At 57.4% G+C, this 25512-nt stretch overlaps 2 protein-coding genes across 2 annotated transcripts in view; one reads left to right on the top strand and one right to left on the bottom strand.

Annotated features, from left to right (window-relative positions):
• RECQL5 (RecQ like helicase 5) overlaps window positions 1–1366 on the top strand; it is a 30321-nt gene extending 28955 nt beyond the window's left edge. Inside the window, exons 17-19 of the mRNA XM_074320292.1 lie at window positions 101–325; window positions 542–611; window positions 702–1366. Of these exons, the coding sequence (XP_074176393.1) occupies window positions 101–325; window positions 542–611; window positions 702–802 (396 nt within the window). The 3' untranslated portion in view covers window positions 803–1366. The remainder of the gene's footprint in view (window positions 1–100; window positions 326–541; window positions 612–701) is intronic.
• Window positions 1367–1386: 20 nt separating this feature from the next.
• MYO15B (myosin XVB) overlaps window positions 1387–25512 on the bottom strand; it is a 32781-nt gene continuing 8655 nt past the window's right edge. Inside the window, exons 15-64 of the mRNA XM_074319366.1 lie at window positions 23910–24035; window positions 20925–21002; window positions 20623–20738; window positions 20489–20534; window positions 20215–20339; window positions 19692–19809; window positions 19288–19451; window positions 17077–17170; window positions 16384–16440; window positions 16014–16071; window positions 15660–15790; window positions 14533–14628; window positions 14179–14414; window positions 13914–14092; window positions 13623–13695; window positions 13006–13167; window positions 12694–12794; window positions 12509–12585; window positions 12300–12384; window positions 12003–12101; window positions 11757–11860; window positions 11487–11654; window positions 11176–11278; window positions 10900–11007; window positions 10589–10823; window positions 10422–10512; window positions 10094–10304; window positions 9514–9626; window positions 9213–9272; window positions 8599–8674; window positions 8381–8499; window positions 8065–8183; window positions 7849–7990; window positions 7476–7587; window positions 7196–7365; window positions 6640–6791; window positions 6420–6483; window positions 6256–6328; window positions 5778–5854; window positions 4391–4467; window positions 4189–4304; window positions 4002–4096; window positions 3818–3895; window positions 3616–3712; window positions 3323–3468; window positions 3027–3142; window positions 2567–2700; window positions 2256–2389; window positions 2002–2142; window positions 1387–1830 (exon numbers count right to left, since the gene is read on the bottom strand). Coding sequence (XP_074175467.1) covers window positions 1771–1830; window positions 2002–2142; window positions 2256–2389; window positions 2567–2700; window positions 3027–3142; window positions 3323–3468; window positions 3616–3712; window positions 3818–3895; window positions 4002–4096; window positions 4189–4304; window positions 4391–4467; window positions 5778–5854; window positions 6256–6328; window positions 6420–6483; window positions 6640–6791; window positions 7196–7365; window positions 7476–7587; window positions 7849–7990; window positions 8065–8183; window positions 8381–8499; window positions 8599–8674; window positions 9213–9272; window positions 9514–9626; window positions 10094–10304; window positions 10422–10512; window positions 10589–10823; window positions 10900–11007; window positions 11176–11278; window positions 11487–11654; window positions 11757–11860; window positions 12003–12101; window positions 12300–12384; window positions 12509–12585; window positions 12694–12794; window positions 13006–13167; window positions 13623–13695; window positions 13914–14092; window positions 14179–14414; window positions 14533–14628; window positions 15660–15790; window positions 16014–16071; window positions 16384–16440; window positions 17077–17170; window positions 19288–19451; window positions 19692–19809; window positions 20215–20339; window positions 20489–20534; window positions 20623–20738; window positions 20925–21002; window positions 23910–24035 — 5712 coding nt within the window. The 3' untranslated portion in view covers window positions 1387–1770. The remainder of the gene's footprint in view (window positions 1831–2001; window positions 2143–2255; window positions 2390–2566; window positions 2701–3026; window positions 3143–3322; window positions 3469–3615; window positions 3713–3817; window positions 3896–4001; window positions 4097–4188; window positions 4305–4390; window positions 4468–5777; window positions 5855–6255; window positions 6329–6419; window positions 6484–6639; window positions 6792–7195; window positions 7366–7475; window positions 7588–7848; window positions 7991–8064; window positions 8184–8380; window positions 8500–8598; window positions 8675–9212; window positions 9273–9513; window positions 9627–10093; window positions 10305–10421; window positions 10513–10588; window positions 10824–10899; window positions 11008–11175; window positions 11279–11486; window positions 11655–11756; window positions 11861–12002; window positions 12102–12299; window positions 12385–12508; window positions 12586–12693; window positions 12795–13005; window positions 13168–13622; window positions 13696–13913; window positions 14093–14178; window positions 14415–14532; window positions 14629–15659; window positions 15791–16013; window positions 16072–16383; window positions 16441–17076; window positions 17171–19287; window positions 19452–19691; window positions 19810–20214; window positions 20340–20488; window positions 20535–20622; window positions 20739–20924; window positions 21003–23909; window positions 24036–25512) is intronic.

Raw genomic sequence — 25512 nt, 5'->3', positions numbered from 1 at the left:
CTGGAGGGAGCCCGCTGGTGCTGGGCCCAGTCTCCCGGAAGGAAGGGAGGGGCCAGTGACCGGAAGCCCAAGATTGACTCTTCACTCTGGCCCTGCCCAGGAGAACCCAGACAGCCGGGCGCAGAAGAGACCTTGCCCCTCAGCCAGTGCCCCCGTCTTAGCTGAGGCCAAAGACAATATCTCTGCCAGTGGTCAAGGAACTATGAACCCCACGGCCCCAGGCTCCCGCCAGCTCTCAGCTCCCAGCATCTCCCTAAAGGTGGCTGCGAACATCGTGGTCAAGTGCCTGACCCCATTCTACAAGGAGGGCAAGTTTGCCTCCAAGGTAGGGCAGGTGGTGGGCGCTGCCCTCCCCTGGGGCTGGGACACCTGGGTGCAATGGGCGTGCAGGTCGCATGAGCTACAGGGGAGAAGCAGGCTGGCCCCGAGGCCTGCTGTCCCCCTCCCTCGGGCTGCCGTGCCCTTGGGTTATGGTTCCTGGTTGCTCAAGGGGCAAGGTAGAGGTCTGTGCTCTCTGCTCCCCTTCACCATGTGCCTCCAGGAATTGTTTAAAGCCTTCGCCCGCCACCTCTCACACTCGCTAACTCAGACGCCCTCTCCTGGAAGGAGCGGTGAGTGCCTGCACTGCCAGGCGAGGAGGCACCTGGGGGGTTCTGCAGGGTGGAGCTTGGCCCTCACGTTCTCCCACTCCGAATCTGTAGTGAAGGAAGAGGCCCAGAACCTCATCAAGCAGTTTTTCCACGGCCGGGCCCGGTGCGAGAGTGAAGCTGACTGGCACGGCCTGTGTGGCCCACAGAGCTGACCGGCTGCAGCCCAGCACAGCCAGTGTCCTCCCCGGACTCTCCCATGGGCCAGCCTGGGCCTGACTCAGGGTGGGGAAGCTGGCCAGGCCTGCTGCTGCTGCCAGGGGCATGGTCTTTTCTCAGGGTCCTTCCCCCTTCCAACCACACCTTGCTGTGGTGATGACCCCGGACACCTCCCATATCAAGGTCAGAGGTCAGCCCACCTTTCTTTCTACCTACAAGGCCTGTGGTCCTCTTTCTCCTAGCTTCTCTGCCTCTCCTGGCCTTCATGGCTGGGTTTTCTGAGCCAGATCCCCAGATTAGAACGAGCTGGGTGGTGTGGTTGCTGCCAGGGGAACGGGAAGAAGAAATAGTCCCTCCACCTCTTGTACTTAAGTTATAAGCCAGGGATGAGGCCCCCCTGTGCGAGCATTGGGGTCTCAGGCAGAGCCCTGCCGGCCCCAGGTGCAGAGCGCTGTGGGAGGAGGGGCAGCAGCCAGGCCCCACGCCCTCACAGCTCCTGGTCAGGGAGTCCCGGCTGGACCGAGATGTTTACCAGAGAAATAAAGTCCCATTTGTTCTGACACACGCACTCACGTAGCCCTTTTCTCTCAGGTGTTTTATTTCCTCCACAGCTGCTTCTCCCAGGCCTGGGGTCATGCTGATGTTGACCCGGGGCGGGGCCAGGTGGGCGTCTCCCCCAGACTGGGCAACATCAGAGGCCCAAGCTGAGTTCCTGTGCACCCCCGTCTCCCACCCCCCAAAACAGGCTCACTATTCTCCAAGGTGATGTCACTATAGTAGCCCCTGCCTCGTGGCTTCCACGTGGACCAACCCGGCTGTGGCAGGTTCCAGAACAGCCAAGCCATGAAATCCAAACCAAAGTGGGCTGACAACACCCAAGGAAGACCATCTGGATGAAACTTGGGCCAGGGAGGGGCCCCCTCCTCTCTGCCCCTCCAGCTCTCCTCTTGGGTGAGGCCGGCCACTAAACGGGAGCGAGACCACTGTCCAGCAGGAAGGCGATGGTATGCTTCAGCTCCTGGGCCTGCCCGGGCACAGGCATGTGAGGACGGGGCGCCCCCGCCAGCCTCCCCTCTGCCCCCGCCCACACCACACCTGGCAGTGTGCATCAGCCTGGGCCCAGCCTCTGGCTATGCCAGGTCCAGGGGAGGCACTTGCCAACTTCCCAGGGTGCTCAGAGGCCTTGGCCACTCACCTGCGGCAGCTCAAACCAGATGGTCCGGGGGCTGTCAGCTGAGCCATAGTTGAGTTCCAGGCCAGGGGGGCCCCCTTCATCCAGGGGGCTTAGCATGTGGAGCCGTTGCACGTCCCTCAGGGCGATGGAGCAATACTGCGTCTGGGGGCAGCAGAGACAGAGCTTGGCCCCTCTCGGGAGGGGTCAGTGTGGGTGGTGGGACAGGAGTGACCCAAGGGTGCCCAGGCCCACACTGGGACAGGTGCCTGGCTCACCTGGGAGCTGGGCTCCATGAGGACGAGGTGCTGACGGTTTAGCCCCAGGAGGCTGGGTCCGGGCAGGGCCAGCTGGCTCACTCGAAGTACCATGTAGACAGTGTAGCCAAAGAGGGGCAGCTGCCTCACGGCCTCTGGGGGTGGAGGGGGAAGATAGGAGTTCTGGCCCCTGGGCCCGGGGCCCTGGCCCCCAGGTCAGGTGAGAGGAACAGGCCAGGTGGAGAAGCTTCCTCAGCCCCTCCACTCTCAGCCCTTCCCTCCTGGGCCTCCCACCTCCTGCGTCCCCCCAGCCACCCGTGCCCCAGACCCACCGATAAAGCTGATCTGCGCTTCCTGGGAGCTGTGTCCTTGCAGCTGCCTCAGCTCCTGCTCCATCAGCCCCTTGATGATGGCCACGCTCACCTGCTGTTGCAGTGGCTTCGGCAGGTAAACCAGCACGTCTTGCCTAGGACACAGCTGGGTCAGTCAAGGCCGGGCATACAGCAGGTGCTAAGTAAATGAACCAGTGACTACTGTGGGCAAGACGGGGGCTCCAGGCACATGGATGAGGCGTGGTCCCTGCCCTTGACGAGCTTGGGGTGAGGAGGACAGGTGTGCAGAGCCTCCATTGCTCCAGGCCCATCAGGTTAGGGCCAACAGTCCAAGTCGAGTGGCCTTGACCTTGGAGGCTGGTAGGCTGAAGGAGAGGCCCTTAGGGTGGGTGCTGAGGTGGACGTCTTCAGCAGGAGGGACAAGAGAAGTGACAGGTGTGGGGGCCATGCTCACACTCACTCTGAGGGGGGGCCCTTGTGGGCCCTGCTGAGGTGCTGTAGGGCGGCCAGCCTGGCGACTTGGGCGTCTTCCTGGGCGCTGACCACCAGCTTCCCCTGCAGGTAGTCCCGCTGTACCTGAGAGGGCCGGGCAGTGAGGGGGCAGTTGTGCCCTAAAGCCCCCATCAGTTCCTGCCACCATCCTTTCTCCTTGGGAGGAGCAAGGCTTGGAGGTCCCCCGCCCAGGTTGGGCCTCGCGGGCGGGGGGGTGGGGGCAAATGCCAGCGGCACAGCCACCCAGGGCCAGGTGCGGCTGACCTGGCTGTAGTGGGTACTGATGTAGGTGGGATTATCGAAGTGCAGCTGGCTCTCCCAGCTGACGCGCCGGCTGTGCACGCTCACGTCCTGGTCCATCAGCACGCTGTTGAGGTACTCGTGGGGCCACAGGGGCCGCACCAGCTCACCTGCACAGGGAGCAGGGGTTCGCAGCCTGCCCTGCCGCCCCAGGCCGGCCCCGCCCGCAGCCCTGCTGGCCCAGCGTGGGAACCGCCTCCCTCCTGGGCTCAGAGGTGGACCCGGCGCCCTGAATCCAGCCTGGCCATGTGGCTCACCTGCCCTTTTGATGAGGAAGAGGGCAAATTCCTGCACTTCTCCGGGGTCCAGGATGCCCATCTGCCCACACAGCTCCTCCAGCACTTCTGCTGCCACCTGGGCATGTGGACAAGGCCATGACGGCGGGGCTGCAGGGTCCCCAGAAGGGATGCCCACAGCTTCCCTGCCTCTCCCCAGGCCCTCTGGTGGCCCTGCGCTTACCGTGAAGGTCCGGATATTGGTCTTGTACTCCACACCCCCGGGCAGGTGAATTACAAGCAGGTGGACCATTTGCCCTTTCTGCCAAGGCACGTGGTAGGGTCAGTCCATCGGTAGAGAGCGGCCTCAGCTTCACCTCCCCCCCCCAGGGAATACCAGAATGCCCAGCCACCTGCACCCCCAGTACCAGGAAAGCCTGCATTTCACCCGGCGAGGGCAGCCGCTGGCGCCCCCCATATTTGACTGTGCGCTGGAGGTGGTCCTGGCTAGTCCGGGCCAGCTCTGCAGGGAGGAGCCAGGCTGGGGTCACAAGCATCTTCAAACCCCTCCCCAAGCAGTTGAGTCCCCAGCCTGGAAGCCCCTCCCATAGGCACCTTGACTTTGGCCTGAATCCTGCAGAAACTTGGTCAAGTAGGGCATCAGCGTGGTTGATGGGGGGAAAAAGCCGGTGAGGAGGCTGAGGAAACTCCAGCCTCGAGCACAGGGTTCCCTGCAGGACAGAGAGCCTGTGCTCAGCCTGCTGGCCCACAGCTGTGCGCTGCCTGCTGCCCCTCCCCTCCCGCCCCCCACACTCACAGCTGGGGGTGTCCCGTGACCTGCTTGATGACCTGGCAGTAAATCTCATCCCTGAGGTTCTCCTTTTCGCGACACAGCTGTGGGGACGGGAAGGGCAAGAGCAGTGGGGGTGGGCAGAGCTGTTGTGTGATGGAGTGAGGGATGGCATGGGATCTGAAGTCGGGGAGAAATCCTGCTCAGGGCTGGGGGCTAGGGGCCAAGTCAAGGTGACAGCCCAGTGGTCATCTCTCAAGCTTTGTCTCACTCAGCTTAGCAGCATCTGCGTAACTGGTCACTGGAAACCACTGTCTTCATCTTCTAGGCCGAGCTGGCCTGTCCTCTGCCTTCTCTGGTCCTCTGTCTTTGTCACCTCTGCTGGCTCCCCTTATCTCCTTGACCTCTGAGGGCTGTAGCCACTTGGGCCTCTGTCTCTACTCGCTCCCTGATGCTCTCAGCTGCTTCCATCTGCTGATGGTGCCTGCCTCCAGCCCAAACTTCTCCCTTGAACGCCAGGCCCTCCACTTGGGAGTCTGGGACTTCAGGCTTCACCTGTCTGAAACGGCTCCACCAGCCCGGACCTGCTCCTCCCTCAGGCTTTCTAATCAAACACAGCCATTGCTCTGGCCAAGGCCTCAGAGGCACCTGTGACCCCTCTCTTACCCCCCACATGCAATTCCTTACAAGCCCACTGCTCTGAGTCTTTTCCCTCTGCTGCCTCTCCTGGGCCCACGCCAGCACGGCCTTTCACCTGGGATCTTTTCACGCATCTCCTTTGGCCCTTAGGCCCCCGTAATAGCGAGCAACAGCCAGAGTGACCCCGGGAAACATACGCCACATTTCTCTTGGAAACATCAAAGTCCTGTCAATGGTCTGCAAGGCCGTGACCCACTCTCCCTCCCAGGCTGCATCCCCCACTCTCCCCTTACTTGCTGGGCTCCAGCCGTGCTGGCCGTGCTGGCGCTAAGGCTTACCCTCCTATCAGGACTGTCACCCCTGCCCCTCTCTCTGTCCACATGAGCTGCCCCCAGTGCATACATGCCTCACTCCCTTGCTTCCTTCAGATCTCTGCTCCAGTGTCACCTTGTCACCAAGCCTTCAGCACTGTAGCAGCCTCTTTCCCTGCTTTATTTCCCATGGCACCTTTCTCTCCCAGACACACTGCATCATAGATTACTGTCTCCTCCCACAAGGTTGCAAGTTCTGTGGGGACTTAGCCTGGTTGGCTCACTGCCATGCCCCCAACATATAGTAGGTGCTCAATAAATACTTTCGGATGATTCAAATGAATAGTGACCAAAAGAAGGAGGGTCCCCCTCGGGCCCAGGCAGAACAGGAAGGCACCCTTAGGACTGACTCACGGTGTGTCTCCCCCCACCCCCAGCTTCCAGCACACACAGCTCTTGCTCACCTTCAGCAGCTCATAGAGGAGATCCAACTCATCCTTGTCCCGGGGCTTAGACTGGTCCCCCATAAATTGCATCAGAGCTGCAGGCAGGATGAGAAGTGTGGGCAGCTGGGCTGGGGGCCCGGCCCTGGCTTGTGCCCTCACCACACAGGGCCTTCCCTTGCCATCTCATGCCTTGCTCTCAAAATGTGTGAGAGCCAGGCAGAGCAGCCATCTCAGCTTCACCAATGAGGTGACAGGCTCAGATTCTGTGGGTGCCTGCAGTCCCCCACGGAACACAGTGAACTGGAACCACCGCTGCCTTTCAGTCCAGACTCCACATGACCTACAACCTCTTAGGCGGGAGTAGAAGTGGATGAGGGCTGTGGGGGCATAGGAACCACCACAGAGGTACCCCGAGTTTGCAAACTCAAGGAGAGATGGTGACCAGGCGCCTAGGTCCAACGCACGGCAGACATGGGGACCCAGGATGGCCACTCACCCTGGAAGCTTCCCACAGCTTTCCTGTTCATGTCCTCATCACTAAGGCTGATGAGCGATTCCTGGATGGGAACCTGTAGCCAAAGAGGCGGTGCTGGGGGTCTGGGCCCATGGGGGCCAGAGGGCAGGTGCACTGGCCCGACTCCTCCCCACCTGTGGCCCTACCTTGGTGTACTGCACCAGGCTGGCCATGGCCTTCCCTTTAGCACCTCCACCTGCCTGGTCCAGCCTGAGGGGGCAGAGAGGAAGACAGCCTGCCTGCTTGGTCCTCTGGCCACATCCCAGGCTATGTCGGGAGGGTGCTAAGAGCACTGGCCAGCTGGCTCTGAGCAGGGAGGCCCACTGAGGGAGACGGCAGACAGAGGGCAGGGCCCGGCGTACTCACAAGGTCTTGGGCTTCCGGAAGTATTGCAGGGCAAACTCCTGCATGGTGTAGTTGTGGGAGCCCGCAGACAGGGAGGCAGAGGCCACAGAGAAGGGCAGGCTGCTGGCCTCCGAGTTGTCACTGTGAGCCCGGCTCTGAGGGCGGGTGGGACCCTGGGAGCACAGGAGACATGGTGCTACCCGACTGTCCACCGGCCTGTCCAGAGGCCCTGTCCCAGCCCCCACCCTAGCCCAACCCTAGACGAGCATGCAGGGCAGCTGTAGTGAGCACACCAGCAGAAATCAGGAATGTCAAGAACTTTTTATTGAGCACTTCTAAGGTAGCACCGAACTAAGTACGACAAGGGACACACAAGGGGCAGACAACGCAGGCCCCGCCCGCAGGAAACTCACAGTCTTGCTGGGGAGACAAGGCAAGAAACTGGGAGAGAGCCAAGGGGTGGCATCAGCTCTGTCCACCAAGCAGCAGGGTGGTCCTTGCTGCTCTGGGGCATTCTAGCCCTTTCTTTCCTTTACACCTAGGTAGGCCTTGCCCCCGCCTCTCCCACCTCCCTCACCTCTGACGCCCTCTCCCATGGAGCCAGCCCTGGCTCTCTGCGCTGCAGCTGACTCTTGTGTCGGCCATTCCTCTGCTCCAGCGAGAAGGACAAGTCTGGGGCAGCAGCTGGCTGCACGATGTCGGCAGGAAAGAGTCCGGAACGGCCCCCGATGGAGCCAAACTGCCAGCCTGAAAGGCACCCAGGGACGGCGCCTCACCAGCCTGGCCTTTCCGCTCCTCAGAGGCTCCGCCATGTGCTGCCCTCCCTGTGTCATCGCCCTGCTTGCCCCTGGGGATACCTGGCTCCAGAGTGGCCACTGGCAACAGCTTGATGAGGTCCCCGCGGTGGAAACTGAGGAGGCTGTGGTCGTCAGTGATGTAGCTGCGCAGGGCAATGACGTAGCCGGAGTCCTGCAGGCAGGAGGGGGAGAGGGTGAGGGAGCAACCAGCCCACCTGTGACCCTCGTCCTGCCCGTCCCACCTGCGCCCCCTCCACTGGCCTCATTCTCACCTGAGCACCCCAGAGTTCCAGGGACACCGCTGGAATTCCCAACCCCACCCTAGGCAGCATGAGGGAGCTTGGCTGACAGTCCCAAGACGAGCCAACCCAGACAGGGCGCCATGAAGCACTGGTGCAAGCCCTGACCTGGGCAACCCCCCACCCCCGCTTGCCTTCTTGAGCTCACTCAGGAACAGCTCAACCATGGCCTTGATGGCACTCGCCCGGGCTGTGTGCAGTACCAGCTGCTCTCTCTTCAGTGACAGCTCCAGGATGGAGCCGCCTCGGCACTCCACACCCAGCACCTCAGCAAAACTGTGCACACGGTGGGAGCGTGAGCTGGGGGCCACCTCGCCAGCCCACCACCCACCCCGACAGCCTAGGCTCACCTGTACGAGCAGAGAGTCTTCAGCTGGTCGGGGTAGACGCTGCGGCCTTGGGTCACCTTGAGCAGTCTCAGCCCACGGTGGGACACACTGAGCAGCTGCACATCGCTGCCACTCTCGCCCTGCCCGGAAGGGGGCGCCACAGACCAGCTGCTGGGTCCCCTCCACCACCCAAGACGCCCTGGGGCTGCTCAGGGACAGTGCTGTTCTTTGTCCCTCCCCTGGCCCCCTCTCCCCACCCCCACCCCTCATCCCAGGCTGCAGTGCTGGGATCCAGACTGGGGTGCTGCCATCCCAGCCCTACCCCCACCTCACTGACCGAGACAGGGAAGATGCGGGAGAAGTAATTGGCCCAGTTGTCCCTAGCGGCCACCACAATGCGCTTCTTGACACTGTCCTCGGCGGTGACAAGTGAGTCCAGACCCACCTCCAGGTCTCCTGTGGGCAGCGATGGCCCCAGACTGTCCTCAGCCTCCCTCCCTCTGGGCAGGCCCAGCCCCCCCACACCAGCTCCCTGACTGGGTCCCTGGACCATACTCAGCAGGTCTTTCATTTTGCGCCGCTCGTCCTGGGAGATCCGGAGGCAGGACTCAGCAAAGGTGTCCCTCAGGATCTGGGGACAGAGCCAGGTGGTCACCACCAGGTCCTGACGCCACTGCCCAGCTCAGAAGCAGCCACACCCAGGGAAAAAGCCAGAGAGCCCGTGGGGGGAGCTGGAGCAGCAAGTCATGTGGGGCTTCCAAGCCCAGGGTGCCACCTGCATCCCCTAACTGCCTGCTGTTACTCGGTCAGTGGAGATAAGTTTCCCTGAAGAAGCAGAACTTGGGGTGGGGTGGGGTGGGGGCTACTGTAGATGTGGGAGACAGGCAGTCCTGGGAGCATCGAGAGATGGCAAAGGAACAGGCACTACTGAGCACCCGCCATGTGCTGGAGCCTCTGTTGATACACCTTAGTTTTCATCCTCATTATAGGCCAGCAATGGTCCTTACTTGTCGGGATGTCGTGAGGATTACATAAAGGAAGCCGGGGCTCAAAGCACAGCGCATGCCCTATCAGCGCTGGCTGTTACTGGGCCCCTCGCACTGGTGGTTGCCTGGCCCAGGTGTAGGTACAGTCTGTCGGTACATGTTGCAGGTAGGCTGGGCTCTCACCTGCTCACAGAGGAGCCTGAGACTGTAGGGATGGCTGAAGGTCTCCCGGGGGTAGAAGACCTGGAGGAGGGCATGGGAGAGTGAGAGAGGGCATGGTGCCCCTGCCCAGCCCCCTCCTGCCCCACCTCTGTCTCCCAGGTCAGACAGAAAACCAGGCCTGAGGAGGTGGGTAGTGGGGCGGCAGCCCCAGTGTTTGTGTGTGGGGAGCAGAGGCTGGGGTCTGAGGCTGTGTCTCCCACAGCCTGCTGCCCTCTCCCCAGCCCAAAGAGAGGTCAGGCTATGGCCTGGCCCTAGTGCCCACCTCCTTGCGTAGGAATAGCTTCCAGGGCACATTGGCGTAGGAGAAGCTCACGCTGCCAGAGGGCACGAGCAGCTGGGTGCAGGTCCCCTCGTCCCCCATGGGCTCCATACGGCCTGGCAGACAGAGGGGCGGGAGCGTCAGGGGAAGAGCAGCCAACGTTGGAATAATGGGGGCTCGGAGAGAGAAGACCCTCACCTCCCAGCTGGCTTGGCCTCTGCTGCCTTGCTCCCGCCCACAGTCCCATCTCCTGCCTCCCTCTCCTGCCTTGGACTTTCCCCGCTGTCCCTGATGTTCGTGGGCCCTCCCTGACCACGTCAGCCGGGCCACTAAGTTCCTGATGGAGCTTCCAGGTCCACATCGAGGACAACACCCTGTATGTGACAGTCCCTCAGTGTTAGACAGGCTCCAGGGGTGGCCAGGCTCTGCCCTGGGCGGGAATGCGGAAGCCGGGGCTCCTTACCTGCGGCTCCAAAGTCCAGAAGCCCGATCAGCTGACCCCAGCCATGAGCGCTGAGAGGCTGCTCGGAATCTTACCCCCGTCCCAAGGAAGCTCACTGTGTGGGGATGTGGGGTTCCTTACCACGAGGCTCAGCTGAAGGGGTCCCCGGGTCCCCATGTGGAGGCAGTGGTGGAGGCGGGGGTGCCTGGGCAGTGGGTGAGGTCTGGCCAAACAGCTCCCGAAGGGGCTCCTGCTTCTTCCTGATGGAGTTGGAGGTCCCGAGCCGTGGTGGGGCCTTGGGTCGAGGGGCCACAGGTGGTGGGGCACCCTTCCCTGGGCTGGGGGACACCGTCTGTGGAGGCATAGGGAATGCACACTGGCTGTGTCTGGGGGAAGGCCAAGTTGACCCCTGAGTCTTGGACTCCTGAGTGGAGTAGCCATGCCCTGGACGAGATGGGTCGGGCCTCACCGAGGTGGGCGAGCGGGCACCACTGATCCCCAGCTTTGCCAGAGCCTCGTCCTTAGGGTTGTTTTTCTTCAGGAGAGTTGTGGGGGGCCTCCTGAGAGAAGGAAGAGGTCAGGAGTCTACAGAGTGACTCCTTGGGGAGCAGGCAGCGCTGACCACCCCAGGCCCACCTGGACGGCTGCACAGGCACAGGCACGGGGGCTGGGCGGCTCTGGTACATGCGGATGATGTTTCGTATCTCTCTGCTGGGCACTACCTTCCTGGATGGCGGGTCGGAGCTGCGTACCACCTCAGGCCCGCCCTGCACCGCCTCCTGGGCTGGCTTAGCCTCAGCCTCCTGGGCAGCTTTGGCCCTACCTCGTGTCACTGGCTTCTTCACTACCGAGGGCGGAGGAGGGGACGGCACTGACCAGGAGGATAGGAAACACATGAGACCCTGTGCAGAACCATAAAGCCCGGCCCTCCCCCATCTCCCCACCACCTGTGCTGGGTTCCTCCTCTTCCGGTTCCTCCTCTTCCTGCTCCTGCCCTTGGGGGATCTGCACCTTGGCCGGAGGCTTCACCATCCTCACCTTGATCCGCTGCTGCCCTGTAAGTGACCAGATGGCCCTGTCTGTCACCCTCCACCTGGCCTGACCATCTGTGATCCTGGACAGGCCACACTGACCCAGGGGCGTAGAGTGCACATCACCGTCCCCTGGCTAGGCTGGGGCGGTGGCTGAGTTCTGGACGGGCCTGCCACCTTAGGCTCCCTCACCCATTTGCTGGAAATAGTCCCGTTTCTGCTGGAAGCTCTTGGGCCGTGAGGGCCTGTGTTCCTCCTGTGAGGTCTCCTGTGAGGTCTCCTGTGAGGCCTCCTGCTGTCAGAAAGGGAAAGTGAGGGAGCAGCCCTGCCAGCCAATTCACCTCTCTCACAGCAAACCCCTTGACTCCCGGGGACTGAGGCCCAACGGCATCTTTTCTGCATCTCCCCACTCCTCCCACCCCCACAGCCCTGCAGCCTGCTGCTCTCTCCTAGGCCACACCCTCGGCCCGGGCTCTGCTCCTCCCCCTCAGGCAGGCACCCACCGGCTCCAGCTCACACTCTGGCACCTCCTGGGGGGCTGGGGACTTCTTGGGTTTGGGGGAGACGGCTGGAGTGGTGGTTGAGGAGGCAGCTCCTGGGGACTGGGCTTGGCGCTGGCGTGTCTGCTGCTCCAGGGACAGGCTCATGGCCTGGGCAGTCATCTGCTGGGCCTGCAGGCGGAGGGCCAGTGGGTGGGCCAGGTAAGAGCTGGCCTGGCCCTGCTCCATAGACCTGTCCCTGCTAGGCAATCCAGGGGCCCTGCCCACCCTCACCAGGATCAGCGCCTGCTGGTTGATGAAATTCTGCTGCTGGGTCGCCAGCTGCCTTGCGTCCACGCTGGAAAGCAGGGGCTGTGGCTGTGGTGGCACCACCATAGCTGCAAGTGTGGCAGATGGGCGGGGCAGGTGAACGCCAAGGGCACAGCCCGCTGCCCATGGGTGCCCTCTGGGCCCCTAGCAGGATCCTCTCTCCTCCCGTCCCTCCCTGAGAAGGGACCCAGTGCCCCAGCCAAGGCTTACGTGGCATGGCAGGGACTGCGCCCATCGCTGGCATCATGGGCATAGGTGCTGGCATCATGGCTGGCTGGTATCCAGGCATCTGCATCATTCCTGGGTACACTGAGGGAACAGGGCCCTCCCAGGTCATGCCTACCTGGGCCCACAGACCGCCTCCCTCCAGCCCCAGGCAAAGAAAAGAGTATGGGCCACCGGGGTGCAGGCTGGAGCTCTGACCCCAGACCTGCGGCTTCCCAGGCCATGCCTGCCTACGCTGCTGGGCCAGGGAGAGCCGGGATGGGTGTTTGGACCTGCACTCACCCATGGGGTAGCTGCCTTGCTGCATGGGCCCGATGGCACCCCCACCCTTCATTCGGCTGTTCAGAGCCCAGCCTTGCTCCAGATCCTGAAGGGACAAAAGTCACAGGTCATAGGGTCAGAGCTAGAGGCCTGGGAGAGATGGGAGGGGCAGCAGAACCCCAGTGGGGTAGGGGCAGGGGCGGGGTGGGGTGTATGTGTAGGACACTTACCCTGAGGCCTGGGGAGAGGACAGGCTCGAAGAGGTGGTCCAGGAAGCCATCCAGGCTCCCTGAGGTCCGGGACTCACCTGTGGGGCCAGAGGAGGGTCAGCGTCACCCACCCTGGGCATGGGGATTCCTGTAACCCCTCACTCCCAGCATTCTGCCAACCTCAGTGTGCCCACTCCCAGCCTTACCTGTGTGGCTCCTGCTGGGCAATGGTGGGGCTGGACCTGGAGGGGGACCTGGGGGCAGTGAGGGGGCCTGGACACCAGGGGCGGGGGGGATATCCTCAGCTCTGTAGGAGACAGTGGGTCCAGCTGAGGGGAGGTGCCTTGGCTGGGGGCAGTGCCCAGGCTGAGGCAAAGTGTAGAAGCTTCTGTGGGGTTATCCCTTGGGGGTAGGGGGCTGGGCCTGTGGCAGGGTATGATGGGGTGGCTGTGGGGGTCACCTACAACAGGATAGGGACAGGAGCAGGCTGGGGACAGGGGTTCTGGGGCAGCACCTACAAGCTTCGGGGGGCAATGGGGTAGCTTCGGGGACCAGCAAGGTCCCCAAGGTCCTCGGTCTGGCCGATGAGGTCCAGCACGAAGTCACAGCCAGCCAAGTCCTTCCAGGAATCCCTGGAGTGCAGTGACACAGACCAGCCACGGGGGGGCCCCTCCAGGCCTCTGGGTGGGACAGAGGAGTGCAGTAGGGGAGTTGTCAGCCAGACATGACCATCCCAAAAGGGCAAGGGGGAGGGGGCTGTGGAAGGGGACAGGAACCTGAGTGAGGAACCCAGTTTTGCTCAGACAGCTTTCCTTATCTGCAACTCACAACCCTCCTCCTTACACATCAGCTCTGATACTCGCATTTATTTGTTCACTTATTTAATTAGAATCTGAACCATAGGTATAATCTCCACTCTTGCTCCCCATCTTGAATTTACTTCCTGGACGCTGCCCACTAACCCCCATACCCCCCTCCCAGGGGAGCAGGCTTTGGCCCTAGGCCTTCAGGAGCAGCTGCAGGAGGTGCTTGGTGGGAGAGTGGGCTTGGGGGGGGGGGGTTGGTGAGGACTCAGGGGGAGGACGGGACAATGAGCAGTGCTGGCCACCCCCCCCCCAGCTCCAGGCCCCCACACCGGCTCTGTAGAATCCACCCGGCAAACTGCTCCCCCGTTGTCCAGGACTCCACCTCGGCTGAATAGCATTCTTCTGTGGGGATGCAGGTGGGGCCAAGAGTGAGAGACAGCAGGGTCCACCCGGAAGGGAAGGCGCTGCTATCCCCACGGGGGTTCCAAAGGCAGGACAGAAGGGGGATCAGGGTCACAGGGGGTGAAGCAGGAAGGGGGTCCAGGGAGGACGAGGGGGCAAGGCTGGCTCCCACTGTGGTGGGCCTGGGGAGTCCTGAGGAAGAGGCAGGAATCAATCACCATTGAAAGTGAAGACGTCCAGTGCCATTCTGCCCCGCCGCCATCCTGCCGTCCACTCGAGCTGGGTGGGCGGGTGGGCCCGTGTGATCTCAGGGGCCAGCCGTGCCTGCTCTAGAGCCCCTAGCAGCTTGTGCTGGCACAGTGCCGCTGTGCCTCTGGGGGCCTGGTCAGACACAAATCTGCAGAGGAGAAGCACAGGGCTGCTGTGAGGACGAGGCGGCCCGCTGACCCCACCCACTGGGCCTCCACCCACCATGCCCCTTACTTGAGCAGTGGCTTCTGCAGGGTGGGCATTGGAGGGAAGGCGCTGAGCAGGACGGCCATGAGGGCCCAGCCGCGCTGGCTCTGCTGCTCGTCCGTGTTGTGCCAGAGCTGGGCCACGAGCTGGCTGAAAAGTTCGTCCCGCAGCGCTGGCCGCTGCTGCCCCTGCCTCACCAGGTATGTGCCCATGGTCTGCTCCTGCCAGGACTGCAAGGACCCATCCCCCAGGAGCCGTAGCATCTGTAGACACAAAGCAGGGCAAGGGCAGGACATTTGGGGGTCCCATGGTACCAGCCAACACCCAGGAGCCAGGCTCCTGCATGGGCCCACCCTGTCCCCTCCCTGATGTGTCACTCACCACCTTGTTGATATCCAGGGCATGCTGAGGGTTCTCACCGTCCAGACGGGTCAGGGGCTTGGCCAGCAGCTGCCCAGGGCTGGGTAGGGATGGCTCCTGCAAGGAAGGAGGGTGACACAGCGTCTGATCAGGGGCTGGTCTGTGATGACCTGCTAGATACAGTCCCAGGGGAGCCCACGGAAACATCACCCTGGGAGAGAGAGGGACCGGCCTAGAAAACCATCGTAAAAATGCAGCTTAATTGCTTGCTCTGATTAGAAAATTGATGCCCACGCATGCAGAAAACATGGAAAAGGATAAAGACTAAAAACCACCATTAACACTCCACCGCCAGATACAACACAGTTAGATTTTAGCCTTTCTCTTTCTAGTTCTATTTTCTCTGTACAGATACATGCGTCCCCCCCCATTGTTTTTAACAAAATTGGGATCATACTTTGTGCAGTTTTCCCCCTTCTTCCACCTGCCACCCTGAAACTCCAGTTCAAGCCGTTGTTTCTCAGTCTAGTTGTGTAGGACACAGCTCCCTGGCCCACGCTGGTGTTATGAGCCTTGCGCTCCCCCTCGGCTGAGGCAGTTGGTCACCAGTCATCGGTTGGCCACTCACAGCAGCTCATGGCCGCTCTCGCCCACTCACGGCAGCCGAACTCGGGCTGCTCGTGGCAACCCAGCTCCAGGGAGAGCCATTGTTCACAATCTTAGCTGTGGAGGGTGCAGCTCACTGGCTCATGTGGGAATCGAACCGGCAACCTCAGCATTAGGAGCACGGCGCTCCAACCACCTGAGCCACTGAGTCGGCCTTCTTTGCGCAGTTTTGAATCCTGTTTTATATCCAACACTGAGCCTGGACAGTGTCCCTGGTCATTGCACAGGCTTTAACGACATTACTTCAATGGCAGGACAATACACCTGGTGTGTAGCATTGCGGATCTAAGTAACACCTGAGAGTGAGTCGTTTATGTTTAATGGACATTTTCTGAGCAACGCAGCTGTATCCGCAGCCCCCGTGACAGGAGAGGGAGGAAGGAGTGGGAAGATAGAGGAATAGACAGCTTCTGCCTGGTGGAGATTAACATCTGGGAAATGGTGAGGGTCAGCTAGGAAGAGCGGAAGCTTGGTAAGCCCACCTGAAAGCTGCTGGAGACGAAGCTGGAGAAGGGGAACTGGTCGATATCCGGGGGGAGAGTCAGGCTGGGCCGAGCAGGAACTTCCGGGGGCATGGCCTCGGTGATGCTCTGGGCCAGGGTCTGCTGACGGCCTGGGGACAGCCAGAGGCAGCCCAGAAATGCCCAGGTGAGGCACCTGGCTCTGGTACCGCCTCTAGCCATCACCACCAGCTCCCAGCCCCATGCAGAGGGGGCCGGGCAGTGAGCTCAGGGGAGCCCAGAGCATCAGAGGGAGGGACCACAGGGACAGACCCTCTGCACAGTAGAGGGACTGGGGGAGGGGTCATGGCAAGACTGATACCAGTCAAGACTCACCTTCTGCTGTCCTCAGCATGACAGCCAGCTCAGCCGGGATCTCCAGGCGGCCCAGCTCCTGGCAGGGTGGAACAAGTGACCAGGTGCTGAGGGAGGGGCACAGGCACCCAATATCCCTCCTTACCCCAGGTCTATAAACATCCCCTCCGAAGGCCAAGGATTCTGATCCTGGACAGTTATACAAACAGGGCCCCAGGAGCCCTCAGAGGGAAACCAAGGTCACCCAGGCCTCTTCTCAGTGGGCACAACAGATGTCCCTGAGGGACAGGACCCATGCCAGCACCCCTGGGGCCCCATGGTCCCCCTCAAGCTGTGCCTGGTTCAGCAGGTTCATAACCCAGCGACACCCTCTAGCTTCTAGGCCACCTACCATGCTTGATGTGTTCTCGGAGGCCCTGCCGCCGTGCCAGCCACACCAATGCCCAAGCTGTCAGGGGAGACGCAAGAAGAACTGAGCCACCATGAGCCTCCTGGTGGCCCCTGCCCAGCTTGGCAGTTCAGCTGTCCCTTCTTGCCCCCTAGAGGCCCCGGCACCAGCAGAGGAACAAGCACAGACCCAGAAGGGCCAACTGCCTGTCGCCAGCCCTCAGAACCCTCACCAGCCTTAGCACTGTGGGTCTCACTGCCTGTTTGCCAGGGCACTGGGAAGAGAACAGGATGACGGGAAGGAATGGTCCCAGGGGACAAAGTCCAGCCAGGGAGGTGACAGAGCCGGGGGCAGTATGTGGGCACTGACCTTTGAGCTGCTTTATGGCTCTCAAATTAGAGTCATCCCGTAAGAGAAGGAAGCAGGTGTGCCCCACGGAAGGGCTGGAGGGGATGGGAAGACACCTTAGGCTGGAGGGAACAATGGGTCCGGGGACCGGCAGGGATGAAGGAAGGCAATGATCTCCTGGACGCCCCAGCCTACTCTGGCCAGGCAGACAAAAGTGGGAAGAGCTCAACCAGCAATGGTCTCTGAGGCCTTGACTTTGTGTGGTTGGGCCAGGAGGGTGGATGCTGCCAGGGTCGGCCAGCTTGGCCAGCAAGGTGCCTGAGCAGGAGCCCCACCCAAACACCTCACCTGCAGTCTCTGCCGTCTCCAGAGCAGGGGCCGGGCCACCAGTAGGATGGTGTTCAGCTGTCCCAGAGCCGCCCGCCGCCGGAGGTACCGCTTCCTGAAAGCCCGGAAGCAGAGTGGGGAGGCGTCCAAACTTACCCTCAGTACCCGAATCCTCCAAGCCAAGAATGTAAAAACTGATCCCAGGCCAGTGAACTCCCTGGGTGCTTCATGGAAGCAAAAAGAACAGGGCAGGACACTTTGAAAGAACAGGTCAACTGAGAAGCTGTTCGGTCGAGCAGATTGAGATCTCAGACTCTGGAGCTGACTATCTGGGGCCATTCCTCTCCTGTTCAGTCACAGTGGTCTTGGATAAGTTACTTTACCTCTCTGGGTTTTAGTTTTGTCATCTGTGAAAATGAGGATTTTTCTAATACCTGCCCCACGATAAGATTAGATGAATCAATAGACGATAAGTGTTCAGAATAGTCTGGCATGTTATTATTTAAGGAGCAGAACTTCTAAAAATGAAAAACATGACATCACTGAAAATCTAATAGGAAATCCTGGAAGGAACAACATTCAGATAAAACGTCTTTGAGAATTTTCCAGATGTAGGAAAGCCCAGACTCCTCACTGAAGGAACCCGAGTGGGAGAAACATTTAAAAATAAGTCCACAGCTCTCGTGCATCAAAGGACATTATCCTTTGTGAAAAGACAACCCATAGAACGGAGGCCATTTGCAAATCACATATTGAATAAGGTTTAATATGCATGATATATAAAGAACTCCTACAACTCAACAACAAAAAGACAAATAACCCAATTAAAAAGCAGAAAGCAGGCAGAGGACTTGAATAGATACTTCTCCAAAAATACACAAATAGCCCATAAGCACATGAAAAGATGCTCCACCATCATTAGTCATTAGGGAAATACAAATCAAAACCTCAGTGAGACGCTACTTCACACCCACTGGGATGGCTGGAATTAAAAAAGTGGAAAATAAGTGTTGGCAAGGATGTAGAGAAAGTGGAACCCTCATGCACTGCTGGTGCAGCAGCTGTGGAAAACGGTTTGGTAGTTCCTCAAAAAGCGACGTAAACATAGAATTACCATATGACCCAGCAATTCCACTCCTCATACAGACCTCAAAGAATTGAAAGCAGAGACTCAAACACCTACTTGCACACTCGTGTTCATAGCAGCGTTATTCACAATAGCCGAAAGGTGGAAACCACCCAACTGTGCCTGATGGATGCATGGATAAACAAAATGTGGTCTGTCCATACAATGGAACATTATTCAGCCTTTTAAAGGAAAGGAATTTCTGATCCATGCTGCAACATGGATGAACCCTGAAAACATTCTGCTCAGTGCAATAAGCCAGACATAAGAGAAAATATTGTATGAGTTGACTTACACAAGTATCTAGAACAGGCAGATTCATAGTCACAGAAAGAAGATTGGAGGTTATCACGGGCTGGCTGTAGGGAAGGCAGAGTGGGAATTATTGCTTAATGGGGACAGAGGTTCTGTTGGAGACAAATACATTTGGAAATAGGGAGTGGTGATGGGTACCCCCTCTCCGGAGCCTTCCCTGGTGTCTAGAGCACTGCCCTCGCTTGTTCTCAGAGCTTTGGGGTAGCCAAGGGCCCCCAGACAGGCAGCTGGTTTACTGTCTGCCTCTGACTCCCCAGCTAGCATTGGAAACCCCACCTCTGCCTTCATCCCTAGGTCCTCAGTCTGGCCCAGCGTAAATAGAGGTCAATCAGTAGCTGTTGGATGAATAAACTAAGGCAGGCAGGCTGTGAAGGGTGACAAGGGGAGTGACAAAGGAAGGGAGTTAACAAGGTGAGAACAGGGAGGGAAGTGTCATAGGACCTGGAAGTCCAAAGAGCCTGGAGTGTAACAGTCTGGCCAAAATCCAAGGCAGGGACTCATGCTGTTAAAAGATCATTCCTGCTGCAGAATGACAAGTAGACTAGACCAGACCAGAACAAAGAACACTCAAGGAGTCGAGACTGCAGGTTTGGGTGTCCTCAACAGATCATGAGCTTCCCGTGACAGGGGTATTCAAGCAGACTGCGTGGATATGGGCAGGATGCTGTCAAGGACAGTCCAGTGATGATGGGAGGGCACTGGGGCAGGCAGACTTGCCTTGAGGCCTTATGTCTCCCTGACCCTGCCCCACCACCTGAGGAGGCCCGTGGCCTCCCCCGACCCCTGCAGACCTGGCCTGGAGCCCCCGCACACGAGCCTGCATCCGAGGCAGGAGGCGGAGGCGCTGGCGGGAGATGCAGGCGAGGAGGCCGCGATGCAGGGTAAGCAGCGCCTGGGAACGACGCTGGGCCCAGTGCTGCTCAAGCTGCCGCCAGCCCGGCTCTTGCAGCAGGATCTAGGGGCAGAGGCACGGGCTGGATGCAGGCCAGGTGTGGGTGCCAGGGGGCCAGGGCCCACCCTGCTCTTTTCCTGAAGCCTCAGCCCCCTCCCTTCCAGCCAAATCATCTATTCTCCTGAGGTGCCTGGGACACCTGCCACACTCCATCTCCCCCCCACCCAGAATGAACACCAAATCCTGAGTTTGTCCCAGAATGCTGCTCTCCCATCATGTCTGCCCCTCTGCACACACACCCACCTGGGTGGATCCAAGGTGACAGAGGGGCGACTCAGCTCCCAGGACCTGGCTCAGGATGGTGCCACACTTCTCCCGGTCAGAGAGCTCTCCCTGCCCCTCTGTCCCCAGGGTCCGGAACCTGCCCCAAGGACAGAGTCAAGGTTGAAACAAGCACAGTGTAAACCTCCCTCCACGCTTGACACCCCAGGACCGTAGATGTCTATTCAGTCTCTAAGTCATTCAACAATCATTTGGAAAGCACCTACTATGTGCTAGGCACCCAGGAGAGTTTTGCTGATGGAGGAGGGGCAGTGAACAGAGAGAGAGAGAGATGGAGGGAGAGAAGGAGAGAGAGAGAGAGAGAGAGAGAGAGAGAGAGAGAGAGAGAGGAAGGGTTGGATGCTAGGCCCCGGGCCTCTGGGAAAGTGGGTCCGCCTCCACCCTGAAGGAAGCCCAGGTCTGCCAGTCACTGCAGGTGGCCTTCCTCATGAGTGCTGTCCCTGAGGTGTGTGGGCGCTTGGCTGCCCCCATCCTGGAGCCTTACCTGGCCAGGAAGGCCTGGAAGGTTACCCGTACTGGGAAGTTGGTGCTGCGGGTACAGACAGTCTCCAGGACACCTGCCTGGCGCAGCTGCTCTGCCACGTGTCCCACATCAAAAAGGCCTGGAAACTGTGGCCATGGGACAGAGCAATGACAGCTGGAGTCAAGGGCTTAAAGTTGTGGGGAAAGCAGGACAGGGCACAAGCAGGGAGGAGGCGGGCTGAGAAGGGCAGGGCAGGGGTGGGAGGGCTCTGGGGCCAGGAGCTAGGGCAGCTCACCTTGCCAGGGTTGGGGTTGAGGCACTGGATGAAGTAGACATGGCTCCTGACGGGTGGAAGGAGGGCGTCACTTGGGTACAGATCAGCCACCCATCCAATTCCCTGCCATTGGGTGTGGGGGGCATTGTTCTCACCTGCCCAGCCTGGCTAGGAGGTCCTCTAGGGACTGCTGGAAGCGAGAGGCCAGTGTGGGTTTGCCTTGCCCGCCCCCAGCCTGGGGCTCTGCCTCCTGGAACAGGCTGCTCACTAGCTGTGGGGAGAGAGGGGGCTGAGCCAGCTCACCTACCCGGCCTGTCCATAGCCCTGCCTGCTGCCCACCCCGGGGAGCCAGGGAGCTGGAGGGCGAGCCCTTTGAGCATCAGTGTCCAGGCAAGAAAGGCAGGATGGGGAGAGAGAGTGTGGAGGGCTGGGGACCCAAGAAGGGCTGCAGGGGGACCTGGAGCTGGCTTTGGGCAAGCATTTCCACCACAGCAGGGTCAAGGTCATCCCGGTTTCTGTTTAAAAACTTGTGAACCTGCAAGAGACAATGTGGGGAGGGGAGGAAAAGCCAAGGAGGGGAAGGCTGGGTGTGGAGGCTGGTCCCCTTGTCAAATGATCCAGCCTCTCCCCTCCGAGTTATAAGGCCACCTTTGTCTCTCCAGCTAATGGTGCTGGGAAAACTGGAAATCCACATGCAAGAGTGAAGTTGGACCCTTATCTCACACCATATCTAAACATTAACTCAAAATGAATGGATTAAAGTCCTAAATGTAAGACCTGAAACTATAAAACACTTAGAAGAAAACATAAGAAGGAAGCTTTACGACATCAGACTTGGCAATGATTTCCTGAATATGACACCAAAAGCACACGCAACAAAAGAAAAAAAATAGATACACTGGATTTAAACCCAAATTAAACACTTTCGTGCATCAAAAGACACTAGTCAGAGAATGAAAAGGTGGCCTCCTGAGGCCGGCAGAAACATGGACACTGAGACCCCGCCACCGCCACCAGGCCCCAGGAAGAGAAGTTAAGCTTCTAGAGAAACCTATTGGACAATCTCCACAGCAGATGGCCTACAAAAGATGGGTGACACTGAGCTTCCCATGTAACTTGAACCAGTCAAGTAGACTAGCCCAACAAGCTGAGTCGAGATGAGGTTTGTCAGATGATACTGTCACCACAGCTGCTAAGAGTATGATGGAAGAACGCCCACTGAATCCCACTGAAAAGGACATAGAATGTACGTGTTAAGTAAAAGCACATCATCTGCATTTCAGATTTTAAAAATCTTCTCAAGTAAGCTATGTTTATATTACCAAAGAGAGAGGGAGGGAGGGAAGGCGCGCGCGCGAGAGAGAGAGAGAGAGAGAGAGAGAGAGAGAGAGAGAGAGAGAGAGAGAGAACCCACAGAATAGGAAAGTATCACATATCAGATAAGGAATTCCTATGACTCAACAAGGAAAAAACAAACAACTCAATTCAAAAATGGGCAAAAGACTTGAATAGTCATTTCTCCAAAGCTATACAAATGGCCAAGAAGCACATGAAAAGATTCTCAGCATCACTAATCATTAGGGAGATGTAAATCAAAACCACAATGAGACACCACTTGACACCCACCAAGTGGCTGGAATTAAAAACAAAAACCAAAAAACGGTAAAATAACAAGTATTGGCAAGGATGTAGAGAAACTGGAACCCTCTCACACTGCTGGTAGGGGTGTAAAATGGTGCAGCCACTGACAAAAACAGTTTGACATTCTTCAAAAAGCTAAACGTAGAGTTACCATCTGACCCAGCAATTCTACTTCTAGATACGAGTAGATACCCGAAAGAGTTGAAAGCACAAACTCAGATACTTGTACACCCGTATTCATAGCAGCATTATTCACAAGAGCCAAAAGGTGGAAGCGACCCAAGTGTCCATCGATGGAAGAATGGTAAACAAAATGTGCTCCATCCATACAATGGAGTATTATTCAGGCATAAAGGAAGGATTTATGCTACAACATGGGTGAACCCTTGAAACACGGTTAGTGTAATAAGTCAGACACAAAAGAAATGTGTGTGTGTGTGTGTGTGTGTGTGTGTTATGATTCCACTTAGAATAGGCAAACTTACAGAGACAGAAAGTGGATTAGACATTACCAGGGGCGGGGGGAAAGGAGAATGGGGAATTAGTGTTTAATGGGGACAGAGTTTCTGTTTGGGATAATGAAAAAGTTCTAGAAATAGTGGTGATGGTTACCAACAATGTAAATGTACATAAAGCCACTGAATTGTACACTTAAAAATGGTTAAAATGGTAAATTTTATGTTATGTATATTTGGCCACATTTTTAAGGCCACCTTTGCCTAGTTTCTTTACATACTCTTGGGTCTGTTGGGGGCTTTCAATTTTGTTCCATTGATGGGTCTGTACCTTACCAATACCTTATCAATACCCTTTTAATTACCAGAGCTTTAAAACATGGTTTCATATCCAGTAGAGCAAATTCTTCCACAATCTTTTGCTTTTCAATATCTTATTGTCTATTCTCATGTATTTCTTTTCCAGATAATACTTCAGAATAATTTCATCAAAACCCATTCCTCCTCCTCCTCCCATAAAAACCCCATCGGGGTATTGTTTGGAATTGTATCACTTTTCTAGATCACCTGGGAAAAGAGTGAACAACATTAGGGCTCCCAACATGAACGTGGTTTGTCCCTCTATTTTTAAGTCTTCTTTTGTGACCTTCAATACAGTTTCATAGTTTTTTTTATTCAATCTCCTTGTTCTGTTTTTCTTTTTTTTCTTCTTTTAATGTGATTTCTTTTCTTTTTTTTTTAAAGATCTAATTGCCATATACCCGTTTTGTTTCTTGTTTGGGTAACTCCTGGATAGTTTTTTTGTTTGTTTGTTTTTTCCCTTCTACAATTAGAGCACATTGCCTCCTCCAGGAAGCCTTACATGACTTTCCCCACTTGAAACCAGTCACAGGGTCCTACTCTGTACCAGGCCCCCTCCCCTCAGAGCCTCTCCTTTTAGGTAGGTGTGCAGTGGCTGGGAAAGTCCCTTCAGTGAGCACTTAGTATGTGCCAGGTCCCTGCCCAGCCACTTTCAGGTTATTACTGCATTTAAGCCATGCAATCTGTAGGACAGATTCCCATTCCCATTTTACAGATGAGGAAATGGAGGCTCAGAAGGAGAGTGGAACTTCTTCTGAGGCTGAGCCAGGTCCCATATGCATGCTCTGCCCTTTTCTGGTTTGGAGGGTCCCACAGCTTCTACTACCCCACCCCCTAATGCTGGCTCAGAACTGGATGGGGCCCCAGTAGGTACACACAGATGGCCAAGCCTTGGAAGGTGCCTCCCCTCACCCACTCCTGTCACCTGTCAGGTGACTCAGCTCTGAGAGGAACACCAGGGTCACACTGTCTCTGATTAACCCTACCTGGTAGGTGACAGTTCCTGCATAATGTCGAATGGTGAAGATAGGAAGGGGCAGCTGGGGCTTGGCGTAGCACGGGTGGTCTCCATGGTGATAGTGGCACTTCTGGAGGAAGGTGTGGTCTGTGGCCTGATGAGACAGACAGGCTTCCCTCAGGCCTATGCTGCTGCTCCCCCTGCCTGGACTGCGCTCCCCTCCCCTCTCCCCCACTCCGTGGCATCGAATCTGAGGTGAGCTTTGCTTTTGTTTCCCAAACGTCTTCCTCAGACAGGAAGAGTCACTCCATATTTGAGTCCTTATAAAGGGCGAGCTCTCTCCCTCCTGGTGACTACTTGAACAGCAAAGAACTATTTGAGAAAAACACAGTCGCCTCGGTCAATAAAAGACACACTGAAACTCAGTCAATAAAATAATTTTACAGAAACGGGCCAGGGGCGGGGAGGGAGACAGGGACTTTAAGAGAGATCCAGTAATCACTCCTGGGAGTGTGGCCTCATACCTATAGGTGTTTCTAAACAAGTCTTTCAAGGAAACTTCAAAAAAGCAACCCGGCAGAAGTTATTTTATGGGTCTAAGGAACATATAACCACAAATGCATGGGGTACACCCGCCTTAATGTTACATAGATGGGACATGTGGCTTGGGGTAGTAATTCAGGGCTCAACACCCAACACAGACTCGAAAAGAGCTGTTTCAAAGAATGGAGACCTAATGCTGAGCCCTGGAAAAACCATGCTGGGTGATTCCAAAAGGGGCCCTGAGACGTCAAAGACACCTGTGATAAGTTTTCTTAAAACTTTATGAAGGGGCAGGCCCGGTGGCTCAGGCGGTTAGAGCGCCATGCTCCTAACTCCGAAGGCTGCCGGTTCGATTCCCACATGGGCCAGTGGGCTCTCAACCACAAGGTTGTCAGTTCAATTCCTCGAGTCCCGCAAAGGGATGGTGGGCTCTGCCCCCTGCAACTAAGATTGAACATGGCACCTTGAGCTGAGCTGCCTCCCGGATGGCTCAGTTGGTTGGAGCGCAGGCTCTCAACCACAAGGTTGTCAGTTCAATTCCTCGAGTCCCACAAGGGATGGTGGGCAGTGCCCCCTGCAACTAAGATTGAACACGGCACCTTGAGCTGAGCTGCCGCTGAGCTCCCGGATGGCTCAGTTGGTTGGAGCGCATCCTCTCAACCACAAGTTCGACTCCCTTGAGAGGTGGTGGGCTGCGACCCCTGCAACTAGTAATGGCAACTGGACCTGGAGCTGAGCTGTGCCCTCCACAACTAAGACTGAAAGGACAACAACTTAAGGACAACAACTTGACTTGGAAAAAAGTCCTGGAAGTACATACTGTTCCCCAATAAAGTCCTGTTCCCCTTCCCCAATAATTAAAAAAAAAGAATACAACTTTATGAAATGTGAACCGGGAAAAGCAATCATTTATGAATCAAATGCTGGGTTTACCTGGTAAGGGATTTCAAATGTGTATGAATATTACATATAAAATAATGTCATTATAATAGATAATATATTCATATTATCATATACTATTACGTTTATATTAATACTGATTGATGAAATATGACCTTTGAATAATTTTATCATTAGTTTTCATCTTT

The sequence above is a fragment of the Rhinolophus sinicus genome, linkage group LG15 (genome assembly GCF_036562045.2).
Source record: "Rhinolophus sinicus isolate RSC01 linkage group LG15, ASM3656204v1, whole genome shotgun sequence".
In the NCBI taxonomy this organism is placed as follows: domain Eukaryota; kingdom Metazoa; phylum Chordata; class Mammalia; order Chiroptera; family Rhinolophidae; genus Rhinolophus; species Rhinolophus sinicus.
Note: the sequence above shows the minus strand (reverse complement) of the source record. Positions and strands in the feature narration are given on the sequence as shown.